Source organism: Leishmania braziliensis, chromosome 26 (assembly GCF_000002845.2).
Source record: "Leishmania braziliensis MHOM/BR/75/M2904 complete genome, chromosome 26".
In the NCBI taxonomy this organism is placed as follows: domain Eukaryota; phylum Euglenozoa; class Kinetoplastea; order Trypanosomatida; family Trypanosomatidae; genus Leishmania; species Leishmania braziliensis.
The window spans coordinates 94,486-108,789 of NC_009318.2; the positions used below are offsets into that span (position 1 = coordinate 94,486).

General features: G+C 59.4%; 6 protein-coding genes across 6 annotated transcripts; all 6 read right to left on the minus strand.

Moving 5' to 3' along the window:
- Window positions 1-1,236: 1,236 nt before the first annotated feature.
- LBRM_26_0400 (conserved hypothetical protein) lies at window positions 1,237-2,037 on the minus strand (the record flags this gene model as incomplete). Its single annotated transcript, XM_001562222.1, has 1 exon — window positions 1,237-2,037. One exon carries the CDS (start codon window positions 2,035-2,037, stop codon window positions 1,237-1,239), a length of 801 nt encoding a protein of 266 aa, XP_001562272.1.
- A 623-nt stretch (window positions 2,038-2,660) lies between these two features.
- LBRM_26_0410 (RNA editing 3' terminal uridylyl transferase 2) lies at window positions 2,661-4,202 on the minus strand (the record flags this gene model as incomplete). Its single annotated transcript, XM_001562223.1, has 1 exon — window positions 2,661-4,202. The coding sequence occupies one exon, from the start codon at window positions 4,200-4,202 to the stop codon at window positions 2,661-2,663; it is 1,542 nt and encodes a 513-aa protein (XP_001562273.1).
- A 550-nt stretch (window positions 4,203-4,752) lies between these two features.
- LBRM_26_0420 (conserved hypothetical protein) lies at window positions 4,753-6,441 on the minus strand (the record flags this gene model as incomplete). Its single annotated transcript, XM_001562224.2, has 1 exon — window positions 4,753-6,441. The coding sequence occupies one exon, from the start codon at window positions 6,439-6,441 to the stop codon at window positions 4,753-4,755; it is 1,689 nt and encodes a 562-aa protein (XP_001562274.2).
- An 890-nt stretch (window positions 6,442-7,331) lies between these two features.
- LBRM_26_0430 (conserved hypothetical protein) lies at window positions 7,332-7,628 on the minus strand (the record flags this gene model as incomplete). The annotated part of the gene is made up of 1 exon (XM_001562225.1): window positions 7,332-7,628. The coding sequence occupies one exon, from the start codon at window positions 7,626-7,628 to the stop codon at window positions 7,332-7,334; it is 297 nt and encodes a 98-aa protein (XP_001562275.1).
- Window positions 7,629-9,010: 1,382 nt separating this feature from the next.
- LBRM_26_0440 (pseudouridylate synthase-like protein) lies at window positions 9,011-11,080 on the minus strand (the record flags this gene model as incomplete). The annotated part of the gene is made up of 1 exon (XM_001562226.2): window positions 9,011-11,080. One exon carries the CDS (start codon window positions 11,078-11,080, stop codon window positions 9,011-9,013), a length of 2,070 nt encoding a protein of 689 aa, XP_001562276.2.
- A 1,264-nt stretch (window positions 11,081-12,344) lies between these two features.
- Window positions 12,345-13,199, minus strand: LBRM_26_0450 (nucleotide binding protein-like protein; the record flags this gene model as incomplete). Its single annotated transcript, XM_001562227.1, has 1 exon — window positions 12,345-13,199. One exon carries the CDS (start codon window positions 13,197-13,199, stop codon window positions 12,345-12,347), a length of 855 nt encoding a protein of 284 aa, XP_001562277.1.
- Between the last annotated feature and the right edge of the window lie 1,105 nt (window positions 13,200-14,304).

The window sequence follows — 14,304 nt, forward strand, 5'->3', positions numbered from 1 at the left end:
CTCGGTGCGACGCTCAGGCTCCCCACACCCGTCGGCAGCGAGGGCCAGGTGAGGAATACGTTCGAGTCACGCTGGCACTCCGCCCATCATGTGGGTGGCACAGACGGGTTCACTGTCGCAGGTCGGTCCGACGCAGCGCCAGCCAGGACCTGGCCGCCGGCATCCGCAGCGAGACATCGCACTGGCCTCGCTACGTCGTAGGTGCTTGGCCCAGTCGCCATTAGGAGGGGGCTCGGCACTGGCAGGGAGAGAGGGTGGGCTGCTTGGCATTTCCGCACACAGAGCAGGGTGAGGGTGCTCGACCCTGAGATGCCACGCACCGAGGTGCCCTCCCCACCACGTCATGAGAGAGAGAGAGAGAGGGAACAAGGAGACACAACGTGCATACAGCATTGCAGCAGGCAAAAGAGGGCGCAGGTGCTTGCGAGAGAAGCACCAACGCGAGTACACGCGGAACGAAATGGAACGAGGCGTTGGAAAGCGACGGAATAGGAGTGCACAGAGCGGTGACGGACACCGCACATGCACAATATCCCGGCAGCGACACGGAAAGAGGATAGAGGATCGGAAGGGCTAAGACGACACAACACAATACCCACTACGTTAGGCATGCCTATCGCTCTCAGAAACGCTGAATGCACTCTTTGACGGGCGGGAAAGTGCACCCAAGGGCGGTGATACATACCAACCCGTAACACATGTATGTACATCGCGTACCCTTCCATCCACCTATCCCGTCCCTGCCACGGCCGCTCGCGACTCCCCTTCCACAGCGGCCACAGCACGGCGACACACGATGAACCACAAAAAGAGGACAGCACTGAAGTCAACATCGAGGCAGGCCTATGCGCAGGCGCACGAACTGAACGCTGCCGCACTCGCCTGCCCATCGCAGGAAGACGAAGAAAAGAGTGAGTGGCGGAGTACAAAGGCCAGCAGGTGCCTGTGCGATCACCACAGCGCCCAGTCCATCCCCTACACCAGAGAAAATGAGGCGAAAGACAAGGCCGCGGGATACTTCACGCGCAACACAGAGATGAAGGGCAGGAGAAGGAAGCGGAGGGGAGGAAACGCGCATGCACTACCGTAGCACCGCGGCACGTGGCGGCCTCCGTCTTGGCATAGAGGCACGGGCAGCATCTCGACTAACAAGTGCCTTGCTCGCCACCACGCACGTGCCTCGGACTGAAGAACTCTATCATCCCCCCTCCCGAAATCGACATTGATGCGCAGTTACTAGACACACATCAGCTGCAGGAGCCGCTGGTCGATGGCGTCATAGGGGGGCTGCATGGGCGGGACGTACAGGCCCGACGGCGTCCGCACAGAGCCACAAACCTGCTGGCTCAACTCTGCACCACCACTGGATAACATCCCACCACCGCTGGCCGCGGCTGCCGACGCGACCAACCCGTTCGGGTCTCGGAGTCGCTCCTCATCATAGTTCGTCAGTTGGAACTCCTTCGCGATGCTGGTGAGGTAGGCAATGCACTTGTCGTTCGGCGGCGCGTACATGCCGAGCCGCTCCATCATCCGCTGGTTCACCGAGAACTCCGCATTCGAGGTCGACATCTCGACAAACTCGTGCCCAAACTTCAACTCAAAATACTTGCGCAGCGCTGTCAGCTCCGGCACCGAGTCGCCGATACGCGCGCTCGCCCATAGTACCGAGGTAATTGCCTCCTTCAGCTCCGGAGGGCACGCCGAGCTGGGGTCCTTCTTGTTCTTGCTTGTCCTCAGAGCCTTGCTCTCGTCGATGAGCTGCACACGATTCGCTAGAAGGTCCAGGAAGAGCGATAGCACCTCGTAGCCCTCGATATTGACATCATCGCGTATACAACTCTCGACTCGAATGCGAGCGGAGTCATACTTCTCCAGCGCGAGCAGCTCTGCAATGCCGCGGCGCTGCATCTTGACGCTGTTCAGCAACTTGTTCTTCTGCATACCGAGACGCGTGGTGGCCATGCGAATGCTGGCGCGCACCTTGACAGGGTCAAAGCCGCCGCTCGCTTTGCCGTTGCTCAGAAAGCCCTTCATTACAGTCGGTTGGGCGGTGTATCAGCTTGTGAGTGGGTGTCTCTGCAGAGTTCTGTGGCTTGTACGTCGATCTGTCCGCCTCGCTTTTCGGACCCCTGTCGTGTGTCGGGCGGATTGCTGAGCTCAGAAACAGGGAAAGAGACGAGGATACAGGGGGATGGCAGAAGAGGTGCGAGTTCCTACAGCAAAGGAAACGAGCGATTTTTCCTGCGATGGTAATGCGGGTGAGAGAGGGGAGAGGCAGAAAAGAAAAGGGGGGATGGAGGACGGAAGATCCAGTGCTGTGACGCTGTTGCGCCCGCTAACTACAGGCAGCAGCAGTAAATGTCCAGCAGAGTCACGCGATGTCGTGGCGCTCACAACAGCGACGGGACGAATTCGCAAAGCACATGAGTCGATGGTGCACGCCCTGCTGAAGGAAGGAAGAGCAGGCAAACACACACGTGTCGCGAGATGACTCGATAAGGAGACACAACAAAACACGTCCGACCCACACACGCCTCGAGAGGCCTGCCCGCGACACAGCACAGCACACCGCTCAGCATAGACCAACACGGGCACAGGGACATACACACGCGCAGTCAGACAGAGAGACACAAAGATATGAGTGGAGGGACACGCGGCTAGTCAAAGCGGTTATGGTGGTGGTAGTGGTGGTGGTGGTTCGACGAACTCGCGCGTCTGACGCCGAGGATCGTCTTCTCGGGTAAATTCGACGGCACGTAGCGCTCCATCGTGGTCGCCGCACGCGCGAACTCCTGCTTCACCTGATTGAACTTGGCTGGGTGCAGGTGGCGACCAAGGTTCAGTCCGCCTGTGCCGACGTCTTCGTATGGATCCTCGATGCCGAGGAGGTAGCTGAAAGTCCCTTGCTTGTTCTGCGGAAAGTGCCAGTTCACATCAGAGCGGAGGGAGACACGCGGGCGGCTGAGGCTGACGATATTCGTCTCGTAGTCGAAGTGCGCCGCGTAGTAGATGAAGAAGCCGTGTAAGAGCTTGCCGAGTGCAACCGGGTCGCAGTCCAAGAGCGGAGAGAAGTCCGGGTAGCGCGGCATGTGGACGGGGTGGGCCAGCGACCACGGGTCGATCCAGGCCAGCTGACGCGTCGCAAAGAGGTAGTGAACAAACAGGACGGTCACAGCATAGGAGGTGAGCATGGCGGCTGTCCCCAGACCCACGCCGGAGGCCTTGCCCCACGCCTTGGCAGCCATGGCCGCGTGGCGGGCAGCTGGAGGACCGCTGTGCAAGTAATGGCGGAGCAAGTAGCTGTTCTTGACGCCATAGGCGACGAAAGAGATATCCCACTTGTACATGAACACCTCTGGGACGAATCGTGGGTCCAGCATGTCTCGGGTGTAGTCCTCACGCATGCCCTTGGTCATGATCACTCCATCCGGGAAGAAGCCGACGGCCTCGATGGCTTGCTCGCGCGACGTGCACTGCACCGCGCACCGGCAGCCGTACGTCGTCCGCTCCACCCAGATGCCCTCAACGTTTTCCCGCCCCATCTTTGTGGCGATGTACTCGAGATCCTTTGTGCCTAGGTAGCGGTTCCGTATGTCCCACAGGGCCGTGCGTGACTTGCGGTCCTCCTCCTCGGTCAGCACGGTGTACCGGGCCCGCCCGACCTTATCGTCGTTGACGTAGCGCAGCTTCACGACGGGGGTGCGAGCCTCCGTGAGGCACATGAGGTTGCTCCTCAGGTAGTGCGGCATGTACCGCTTAATAACAGACCACAGTTTCTCCGTGCGTTTCGCCTGCACAGAGTGATCGGGATATGGGTCGTCGAAGACGCAGGCGAGGTCAAGGTCGCTGCCCCACTCCATCTGTCCGTGCGTCACCAAGGACCCGCAGCAGTAAATCTTTGCATCTGGCGTCCACTTGTCAGCAAGACTCTGCAGCTGCTGCTGGGCCCGAATGGCAGTGCGAAACATCTGCTCTGGCCCAATTCGCCTGTTGTTCTCCTCCAGCAGCGCACGGCCCCACTGTGCGTAGTGGTCCTCCGAAGCAGCCAAGTGCGAGGCGTAGCTGACACCCTCCGACGTGGACAAGGACGCCGTGCTTGGCGAAGATGCAGCGCCAGACTGACTCGACGCCCCCACCCCGCTGTAATGCAGCCTGCGCGTGACGGCCGCATAGAGACACAGTGGAGTAGGGGTGTACATAGTGGCAATCTATCACGACCTCCCCGAAGACTTCGCGGCGACGCGTGTATGTGCGCACGGGTCGGTGGGAAAAAAGATGCGTGTGGGGAAGAGGAGAGCACGAGTGCGGGTGCGCCTTCGAAAGAGAAGGATAGGGGGATCTGCGGAACGGTGTGCTCAGTGTGACGGTATCCGCACCGCAAAAGTTCAGTGGGCGTGGAAGAGAGAACAGAAGAGGTGGGCGGCCCAACTTGCACACCAAAGGAGGTGAGGAAATCAGAGCCACGAGAGCGGCATTGCGTCGCACAAGCCGCGAGCCTTTTTCATCCTTCAGGCCCCCGACACGCTGCACCCCCGCGCATGTCGCCCCTGAGCTCGTGTGCGCATGTGCTACGACAGAGAGGTGAAGCGGACAACACCAAGAGCAAAGACAAAGCAAAAGCGAAAAGCACTAGCGGATGCTGCGTGCGCACATGGGTGGGTTTGCTTAGCAGAACTTGAACGACGCACACACGCCCACGCAAAGAGGGAGCTCGGAAGGTGAAACACCGGCCACGCTCATGGGCGACCCTCACTCGCCATCGCATAAAGCAGGATACGGGCATTCGGTTTGGGTGTGTCGCACCGTCCGCCCGCGCCGCCACGTGAGGCTCAGCCTATCCCCTCGGTTAAAGGTCGGTAGTAGCTCGGACAGCGTGTCAGTTCTCCTTTCCGCGATGCAGTGTGTCCAGCCGTAGCGGGCCTCCCCAGTCATGACGGCGAGGGAGCGGGGAGCAAGGTAGACACCGACAGGCGCCGTCACCCCTGCCGGCGCATCCCACCGCGCAAACTCCATTACCGTGTATGAGCCCAGCGATACAATCAGAACTGTGTCGTCAAACGCGCTGTGCGCATCGACATGGGCAGCAATGCCGCACACGCCCAGCTCACTGTAGTCGTAGTAGTTCACCGTCAGCTGGTCGCACTCGTAGTCGCCAGGGCGGAAGGGATAATCCCCGTCGATCCGCACGCCGCCAGCAACCGCATCATTCTGCAATCGTGCGCGCATCCACGTGTAGAACGACGGGCGCGCGTTCACCAACACCCCCTCGGCCGTCAGAGCATTCACGCCGTACAGGAAGCGGCGGTTGAAGTGCGCGACACGGCGGCGCGCGAGATATTCCAGTTGCAGCTGCTGCCGTCCGTGGTTAAGCTCTTGCCATATGATCTTCTCCTCCTCGGCCGTTACAAACTCCTCCACTAGGAAAAGCCCGGGTACATCTGGCACAGCGCGCGACGTGCATCTTCGTCCTAGCAGCGGTTCCCCGTTTGAGAGAGACTGGCCCGGCCGTGTACTGATGGAGCAGCCTAGTGCTCCTTGCTCCTCCTTGGCGGCGGAGCACATTAGAGGGGGCGCCGGTAAAAGCAAGGACTCGATTCCAACGACCGGGCGCTGAAACAAATGGGCAACGCGCGAACACACAGCAGCAACGTCACACGACACCAAGTAGAGAAAGCTGCAGCCCTTCTTCGCAGAGGAAGAGGACGTGGAAGCCGAGCCGGCCTTCCACAGCGAGGCAGTCGGCGGCACTTGCAGCACCACCACCTTCACAGATGTACTGTTGGTTGCCGCCCCGTCAACAGCGGGGGAGAAACCGGGCGAAATACCTGCCAGGGCCCCCATTGGGGGGGCCTCCTCATCCTGGAGGCCCGCCTCACTCGGGGAAGCAGACACTCCTCTGGAAGAGGTGGCAAAGTGGGCCAGCTCTGCCATAGAAACATGCATCACAGAGATACTGAAGGAGGAGATGCCTGCCCCCTTATCAGTGCACGCCACCGCATTGCTGGGCACCTGTAGAGGAACGCGGCAGACCACAAAAGCGAGCGTTGGGCCGTACGTCATCACGCAACTCGACGGCGCTGGTGTGCCAGACGACGGCATATCAGAGGAGCAGGAGCATCGTGGAGGAGCAGCGGCCGCAGCGAAGCTCAGTAGTCCGTGCGCCCTCAGAGTCTGGCGAAGATCATACGGAGTGCAGCCCGCGAGGGTGCCGCCGTTTAACGCCACAAAACCTGTGGCATGCTCATGAGGCGGGAGGAGGCTTGCCGCGAGAACACTGAAAGAGTCTCCATCGACCACCTCGCTCCCTGCTGCGAGTGCGGCGGTGCTGACAAAGCGTGCCAGCCACTTCTTGCATGACGTATATGCCTTCTTCAGCTGCCGCGGCGGCAGCGTCAGCGGGGGGAGGCGGTGGGGGTGCAGATGCTCCATACGGGACATGGCGGTGAAGCCGCAAAAGTGAAAAGGGGTGCAGAAACTAAATGTTGGGGGTTTGAATGTGCCGCTCCGTGTACGGGTGAAAGTCGCCGTGCGCGGGCCGGACAGACTCGCATTTCACGACTCCCGGCCCCCTCTGCCACATGTGCGTGTGCACCGCAAACGCACACAGTAAACATTCAGGAGAGGAGGATTAGAGGGGGGAGGGAGGGAGCGAAGACGGAGCGGACGAGGCCTGTCTACGCGCGTTTACGTCCGGGGCCTCAACAGAGGAACGTCATCGCCACCAGTGCGCACTGCACTGCGTACCTTTTCTATGCACAACAGAGAGAGAGCAGTGCTGCAGTGAAGCGGATTGCCGAAGGGCGCAAGCTCCTCGTGCACATCCTATCTCTTCACTCACCCACCACTACTGTTTCTCTCTCTCTGGCTCAGTCGTGCCCTCTGATAATCGCAAAGTGTGAATGGTCACAGGTAAGGAGAGCAGGTGAGGAGAGGGCAAGCACATGACAGACGCCGGCGCCTCCGTCGCGTCGCAAGACAAGCATTCCCTCACTGAGGTCTGTTCTTTTTCTTCGTTGAGACAACACCCGTGGGTGGCGTGAGAGTACGGAGGAATCAGAGAGCGTAGCAGCAGGCGTGTGATACTCCGACAGTGGCACACATACGCACACCGCAAGAAGAAGACGTAGCAGTCGGTTGCGGAGGAAGACGCTGGGGTTGGCGAGAGAAAAAGAAACGTGCATACAGGAGGCTTGGGCCGAGAGGCTGACGAAGGGAGGTGGTCTGGTTGCACACCAGACATACATTCACCGCACCTCAACAGTTCTCAGCGTCGTGGTCCACTCCCTCTCAACCTCTCTCGTAGAGTCACCTCGTCTTGGGGGCGCGCGCTATTGCTTGTGCTTCTTCTGACAGCCCGGACAAACGCACAGCTCGCAGTACCCGCAGTACCACGAGCGCAGCTGCAGCACCATATCCGCCTGTCGCCCAATCGGGGCCTTGCAAAAGTGGCAGAGCGCCATGCCCTCAGTCATGACGGAGGGAATACGCTTGGCTATTTCGTACGTGTTGGCGGCGAAGCGGCCTTGTCGCTTGCAGTACGGGCATTTCATTGGAACGCTAGCCGCCTGCTGACTCTCCTTATAGTAGTCGCGCATGACTTGGTGCTTACTAAGGTTGTCCGCCATCCTCGACACACTGTTGGGGTATGTCTGTGAGAGGGGGCGCTCCAGGGAGTGGGTGCTCAGTGGCGCCTGGGAAGGTGTAAGAGGTATGGTGGAGAGAGAAAGAGGATACACTCGTGTCGTGATGATCGCCTTCCCTTGTCAAGCCGCTTTCGGACCTTTTGAGGTCGTCTTCTCATTTCCTGCGTTCTTGGGTTCCCCCTACGCTCTGCACGCGCAATACGGTTGGCTCTTCAACGTTAGGCACACAAACGCGGAGGACACTGGGAAGAGAGAGAGATGCGGAGATGGAGAAAACGTGGCCAGGCTCAGTCTTCCTGTAGAGGGGAGGGGAGGGGGGCTCTTTGGCGCTACCAAATCGTTTGTTCGAGTGACCCTCTCATTACGAACTACGCCATCACGAACAAGTCAAACGAGAGACGCAAGCGCACAGCTACAGCGCACCTATCAGTGCCGCACCACCGCACCGTCCTCGCCGTCTGGGACGAACTGCTCATCGTCAAATCTGGCCGTGCGTCTAGCCGACTCTCCCTGTCCTTCCTCACCCCTTTTTCGCATGCACTGTGCACACGATCGGCGCCAAACGGACCCGGGTGAGCTGCGTGCTTTGAGCCAAGCGAACCGCGTTCAGGGTCCTGCTCGAGGGCGGAAGCAGCGGCATCGGCTGTGTGAGCAACACGGGAACGTCGGCCTAGAGCCTAAACAACCGGTGACCAGATCTGTGATCCATGCAGTTTAGCGTCAACTCCCCTGAAATTGCCATTTTTGCAGGCTTGTCCACTTCGTCGCTGTGCTCCAACTCACAGTGGGGAAGGGCAAACAGAAATGAGAGGTACACGTGACGGGCCCATAGCGCCATCCCCTGCGCCAAGGCGCACTGCAGCATACCGTCCCCCACCCTTGTAGGATCCTGTGCTGAGCTCCATGGCGAAGTGAGAGCGAGTCCGTAACAACAACAACCCCACATATTTTTTTCCGTGCCTTAGTTAATCGAGTTGCCCTCAGAGTAGTCTCTGGAACAAGCCACTAGCTAAAGAAAGATGGAAGAGGCTGTGGACAGCGGCTGATTCTCGACGGCGAGGGACAGACACCGGCCGTCATGAAGAGAGTGGGCAAGTACGTGCCCACGCAATCTCCGGCCCTCCCCCCTCATTCCCCAACTCCCATCGCCTGCTCATGGGTCGGCGTACTAGCTCACTGCCACCGAAAAAAGATGCAACTGATCCAAAGCGTCTGAGTGTTGGTGCTCTGCCGGTGCTTTGTCACTTATTACAAACGCTTCGTTAAACCATAGAAACAAGGGAGTTGCTCTTTACTGTCTCGTTCCGCATAGCCGGCTGAGCAGCGTAGAGACGGACAAGCAAAACCAAGTGGAGGAAGCGTGTTCAGGGTGCCACACTGTCGTCGCCAACTTCGACGTCGCCCTCGATGCGGACATGTTTGCCTCCCGTCAAGGACTTCGCCGTCTCGTCGTCGTACTCCCAGGGACGAGCCCGCTTCCAACAGCGTGCAAAGTAGGCTTGGCGCTGCGCTGATGCCTCATTGGGGGTACCTGCCACGTACACCCAACCATCCTCGCCAATCTCGGGCACACTGCCCTTACCACCACCTTCACTGGGTACTTTCGATAAGTCATCGATAGGCGCAGCCGCCTGCTCCTCAGTGGCCTCTCTCGTCTTGGTATCGTTTCCATCCACCTCGCTCGCCTCGACTGCCTCGGCCCCCGGTGATGCGGCAGCGGCAATGGAGGAGGCAGCTGCCCGCTCTTTTCTATTCCTGATTTCACGCAGCGCCTTGCAGTCGGGGTCTAGCTGGATAGGCCGCACACTCCAGTTGTGGACACGCAGTAGCCGCAGGAACACCGTCATTTCACTACTGACGGGCCACGGAGTGCGAGTCGGAAGCACTGACCTGTACTCCCTCATCTCGATGAGGTGCGCGTCCTCGACGACGGTGTGCGGCCGACTCGCACTCAACGCACGATCGCGCGCCGCGAGAATGTCATCCAGTGGCGGCATCGCGTTCAAATCCACGTCCACAATGTCTGCTGCAATGTTGTGGAATGCAAACAACTCCGCCGCTTCACTAACGGCGCCGCCCCACGCGTCCTGCACCCTTGTGAGGCGGCCAGGTGGCCCTGAACAGTTGGCGCCACCGATGGAGCGGTCATACCCGTGGTAGGTGGACTGAGCAAGGTACAGGTATGGTCCCGGCGCCAGCGGGGTGGTGACGCGCCGCTCAGGCGAAAGTGCCTCTTCAAGGATAGACTCGCGAGCGCCGCGGCACACGGCCAGCAGCGAGCCAATCACCTTGCGTATCATATTGAGTAGAAACGACTCGCCTTCAATTTGAAAGATAAGGAACGGCAGTACTGTCGTGGTGGGTGGCAGGCACGTGGTGGGGGTGGTGCTGCTGCCGCTGGAGACCGTCGTCGCGGAGGCCACGGGGCTGTCGCCGTTCGCACCATCCATCAAAGCAGACGTTGGTGGTGGATACCGGAGGAGGTTCATGTCATACTCCTTCCGGCTCTCGCCGTGAAGCAGCACTGGAGCCTCGTCACCAGCTCCGCCTTGGATGGAGCAAGGAAAGAAGAACAGCCGCGGACACACTTCGCTGCGGTAGATGACGCGTAGTGCCTCGTCGCTTGCTGGCTGAATGACCTTCGCGCTCACACCAGAGCGGTTCGAGTCGATGTCGACGGAGAAGTTGTGGTACCGGCGGGAGCCTGTAAAGTGCGAGCGCAGCAACTGGTTGCACCGATTTGTGCTCGCCTGCAGGTGCCGCAGCCACGACGACTGCGATGCCTGCCCATCAGCGGAGGGTTCCGCTGCGCTCATCTTCTCTAAGTCAACGTACGGGACACCGTGCTGAGTTCGTTGAGCTGCCACCGCCTCCTTCGCCAGTGTTTGCACGTAGGCAAGGCAGCCGGAGTAGTACTTCTCCACTGCTGCCCATGTGTCACACGGGGGCAAGAGCGCATAGAGCGGGAGCATATAACGGTACACCCGCCGGTTGCAGCAGTGACGTGGGATGAAGCTGCCGGAGAGCTGCATAACGCTCGCGACGCGGACCGTGGCCGGCAGCCGCCTATTGAGCCTCTCACAGATGCCGCCCGACTGTCCGACTTTGTCAAACACTTCTTTGGGTACGAATAGGGAGACCATATTTCGGATCGCGTGAACGCCGCGGTCGGTGCGACACGAGCGGGCAAAGTGGTGGTGCTCGCCGGCAGGCCGTCCGCGGACAACATCGGCGATGATTCCGGTGTCCTTCAGTGCTTGAATGAGCATACCCTCGACGGTGTGGCACGTGGGGGCATGGACCTGAATCTGCAACCCACGAAATCCACTTCCGCTGTAAAGGAGGCACAGCCCAATGTGCACCTGATCCTTTGGCGCCTTACCGACCATCATGCGGCGCGGGTCCGGTCGCCTTCGAGCCCCCCTATCCCTCATTCCTCTTCAGTTTTGCCACGCGCGTTGTTGGTAGCGTGCTGGTGCGCTGCACTATTGTTGTTCGCTCCGCTTGGTACGGTGGGGCGGTAACGCTCGCAACCCGTGCAGTGCGACGTGTGCAAGCCGCACTGGACTCTGTCGTCCTCGGTTGTTGCCGTTGTTTGGTTGAGAAGAGACGGCACAAGAAGGGAATGGAGGAGGCACTCGCGTGAGCAGCAGCGTGCAGTGACACGTGCTAGAAAAAAAGGAGAGCAACCAGAGGCGAGATGGGGGAAGGGGGTGAGGGGGTGGAACCGTTATGATCCAGGACGATGACAGATAAAACGGCAGCCCACGGCCCACGCGGCTTGCGCGTGCCTACGCTGTTATCCTACGGTGAGGCCTTGACCGTCCGACCTTCGCTGTCTGTCAGCCCACCTCGACGGGTGAAGAGGCCCACTGAGCAGACTGGAAGAGAGGAAGGAGAGAAGGAAGGAAGGGTAGGCTGCAAGCACGTAATAAAGCTGAACATGAACTGCCGTGCCGCATTACCGTCCGAGCTACTCTGCTGCCATCACGCCTTCCCTCCTCTTTTTCTTCTCGTAGGCAACCATTGCCGTCCTACCGCACTGCCACCGTGTCCTGCGACCGCTGGAGCCCGCAAAAGCGAAAGCCCAGCTGCATGCCGGGCGAACCCAATGAAGCAAGCCAAGCGGGAGAGAGGGAGAGAGAGAGAGTTGGTTGTGCTTGACACACACGTGGGAGGGCCTTGTCTGCCTGCACGTATAGAGAGAGGCGCACCTGAGGACACGCAGAGAGGCAGAGAAGGGCGATGGAAGAATAGGGAACAGAAGTCGCGGCAGCAAAACAGCCATCAGGGATGGCGATAACCGCAGTGATCACGCACGTGTACACATGCACAAAATCTGACCCACCGACGCGCGTGGCCTCCGCGTCTTGGCCTGTGGGTGGGTGTTGCTCTTTACCGCTTCTCCTTTACCGAGGGAAGAAGCCGCGAAGGATAGCCTCCAGCGCCTAGAGAAGGTAGCGGTGCGGACGCGCCTTACCTTGGCGAGCGAGTGAGATAGAGAAGCGGGGAGCAAGGAGCATGCCTTCACGACCACAATGGTCAACATACACACACGCAAACGAGAGGGAGAAAGGGAGAGAAAGGCACTCGCTCCCACGCGGGTGCGGAACGCCTTGAACGCAGTACACAACTCTCCACTTCTCGCTTTCGCTTCTTAGTCACTTTGCGTCCTCCACCACTCGGCCCTCCAAGCCCTTACGCTCTAGCACGCTCGACCTGCTGAAGAATTGCATCGATGACCGCCTTCACCGCCTCCACGGTCTGTGACGGTGCCTCCTTCACGAAGGCCCGTCCCATGTCCTCCGCTAGCGACAGGTTCGGATCAATCGGTATCGCACCGAGGAACGGCACCTCGTACAGCTCGGCCAGTCTCCTTCCACCGCCCTTTGAGAAGATGTCAGTGCAGTGCGCACAGTATGGGCAGGCAAAGCCAGACATGTTCTCAACGATGCCGAGGCACCGCAGCTCTAACCTGTAGCAGAGGGACAGCTCCTTCTTCACGTCGTCGGTGGAGACGTCCTGCGGGGTGGTTACAACGACTGCCCCGGAAGGATGGAAGTTACGCAGCACCTCACACAGCGTCAGGTGCTCGTCACTCGTGCCGGGCGGGGTGTCGATGATGAGGTAGTCTAGTGGGCCCCAGCTTACATCTGTCAAAAACTGCTTGATCATGGCGTCCTTCTTTGGGCCGCGCCACACCACCGCGTCCTTATCGCTCGGAAGCAAGTAGGCGATGGACATGACCTTTAAGTCCCCTGATCGCACCGTCGCGTCAGGAAAGGCACCAGGACTGGCGGAGGCAGCTGTGTTCGCTTGCAATGACACAGGTATCCACCCCTTCTCCTCTCTGTACACGTCGCACCCTTCGAGGCCGCATATCTTGGGTACACTTGGGCCGCATATGTCCACATCTAGCAGACCCACCTGCTTGCCGTGCACATGCGTCAGCGCGAGGGCAAGCTGGCACGCCACAGTCGATTTACCCACGCCCCCCTTCCCACTGAGAACGAGAATGATGTTCTTCACCTGGAGAAGCCCTGTGGACCCCATCGCCGCAGCAGCAGCATCAGTAGCCCCCGTACCGGAAGGGGGACCTGCGCCCTCTGCCACGGACGGAGATGACATATGTGTAGTGTCTCTCTCTTTCTCTTCCGAAAATCTACAGAACACTGGGTGAGATGTATGGTGGCCGTAATGATACAGGTCGCAGAAGGGTAGAGAGAGAGAAAAAATCCCCACGAGAAGGGAAGGAGAGGGCAGAGAAAAGAGACGCAGGGGTGGAGTAGGAGAGAGAGGAGCTCACGTGCAAGTGATCCCACCTTCAGCGTGTCTGTTCTACCATGGACGCATCAGCAATATATATGCCCACACAATCACAACACACCAAGGCAGATTCCTTGTGTTGGCGGGTTAGTCTGGGCCGATGGTGTGATGACAAGGCGTGCATTCATGACGATCCCGTTTGGCGAAGCTCACTATGAAGTGTGCGGACGATTCGCCGCCATCTACGCATCCAATGGCTATCTTTTTCGACTTCGGCTGCGTTTCGGTGATGTTACGCGTAATTCTGGGCCTGGCCTGCGCTCTGCGCAGTGGCGCTGCAACGGGCCGAACGATGTCAGACGGTGTTGAGTGGGCTCGACGCACCTTTCACATCGCTGTAGTGCTACAGAGACAGAGTCGTATACCCGTGGCCAGGTGGCTTGGCCTCCGCACAGGGAATGTGGAGCACCGCATCCACTGAGGCGCCGCGCACAGGGAGGTGGTCTGGATCACCAGGGACTAAGTGAAAAGACATGAATGGCAAAGGATGTTCGCGAAGGGGGTTGGCGCGAGTGCACATGCGCAGGAAAAGAAGAAGTGGAGAACGTAAAGTTCCACGAACGACCGCAGTGATATGCGGCGACCTTCCAAGAGAGAAGGGGGAGATGATGAACGGGGTGGGGAACTAGCTATCCTGTACACCTCTCCTCCCCCGCGCGCACACACACACACCACCACCACCACCACCAGCACCACCTCTCAATTCCGGCAGTGGCAATTGGGGCGCACCTTACATTTCTCCGTCGCAGCGCCTGCTCTCTCTCTCTCTCTCTTGGTTGCTTACGATAATGCAGTCATCTCGTTAGTGAAACGTTACACTTTATCCCTCCGC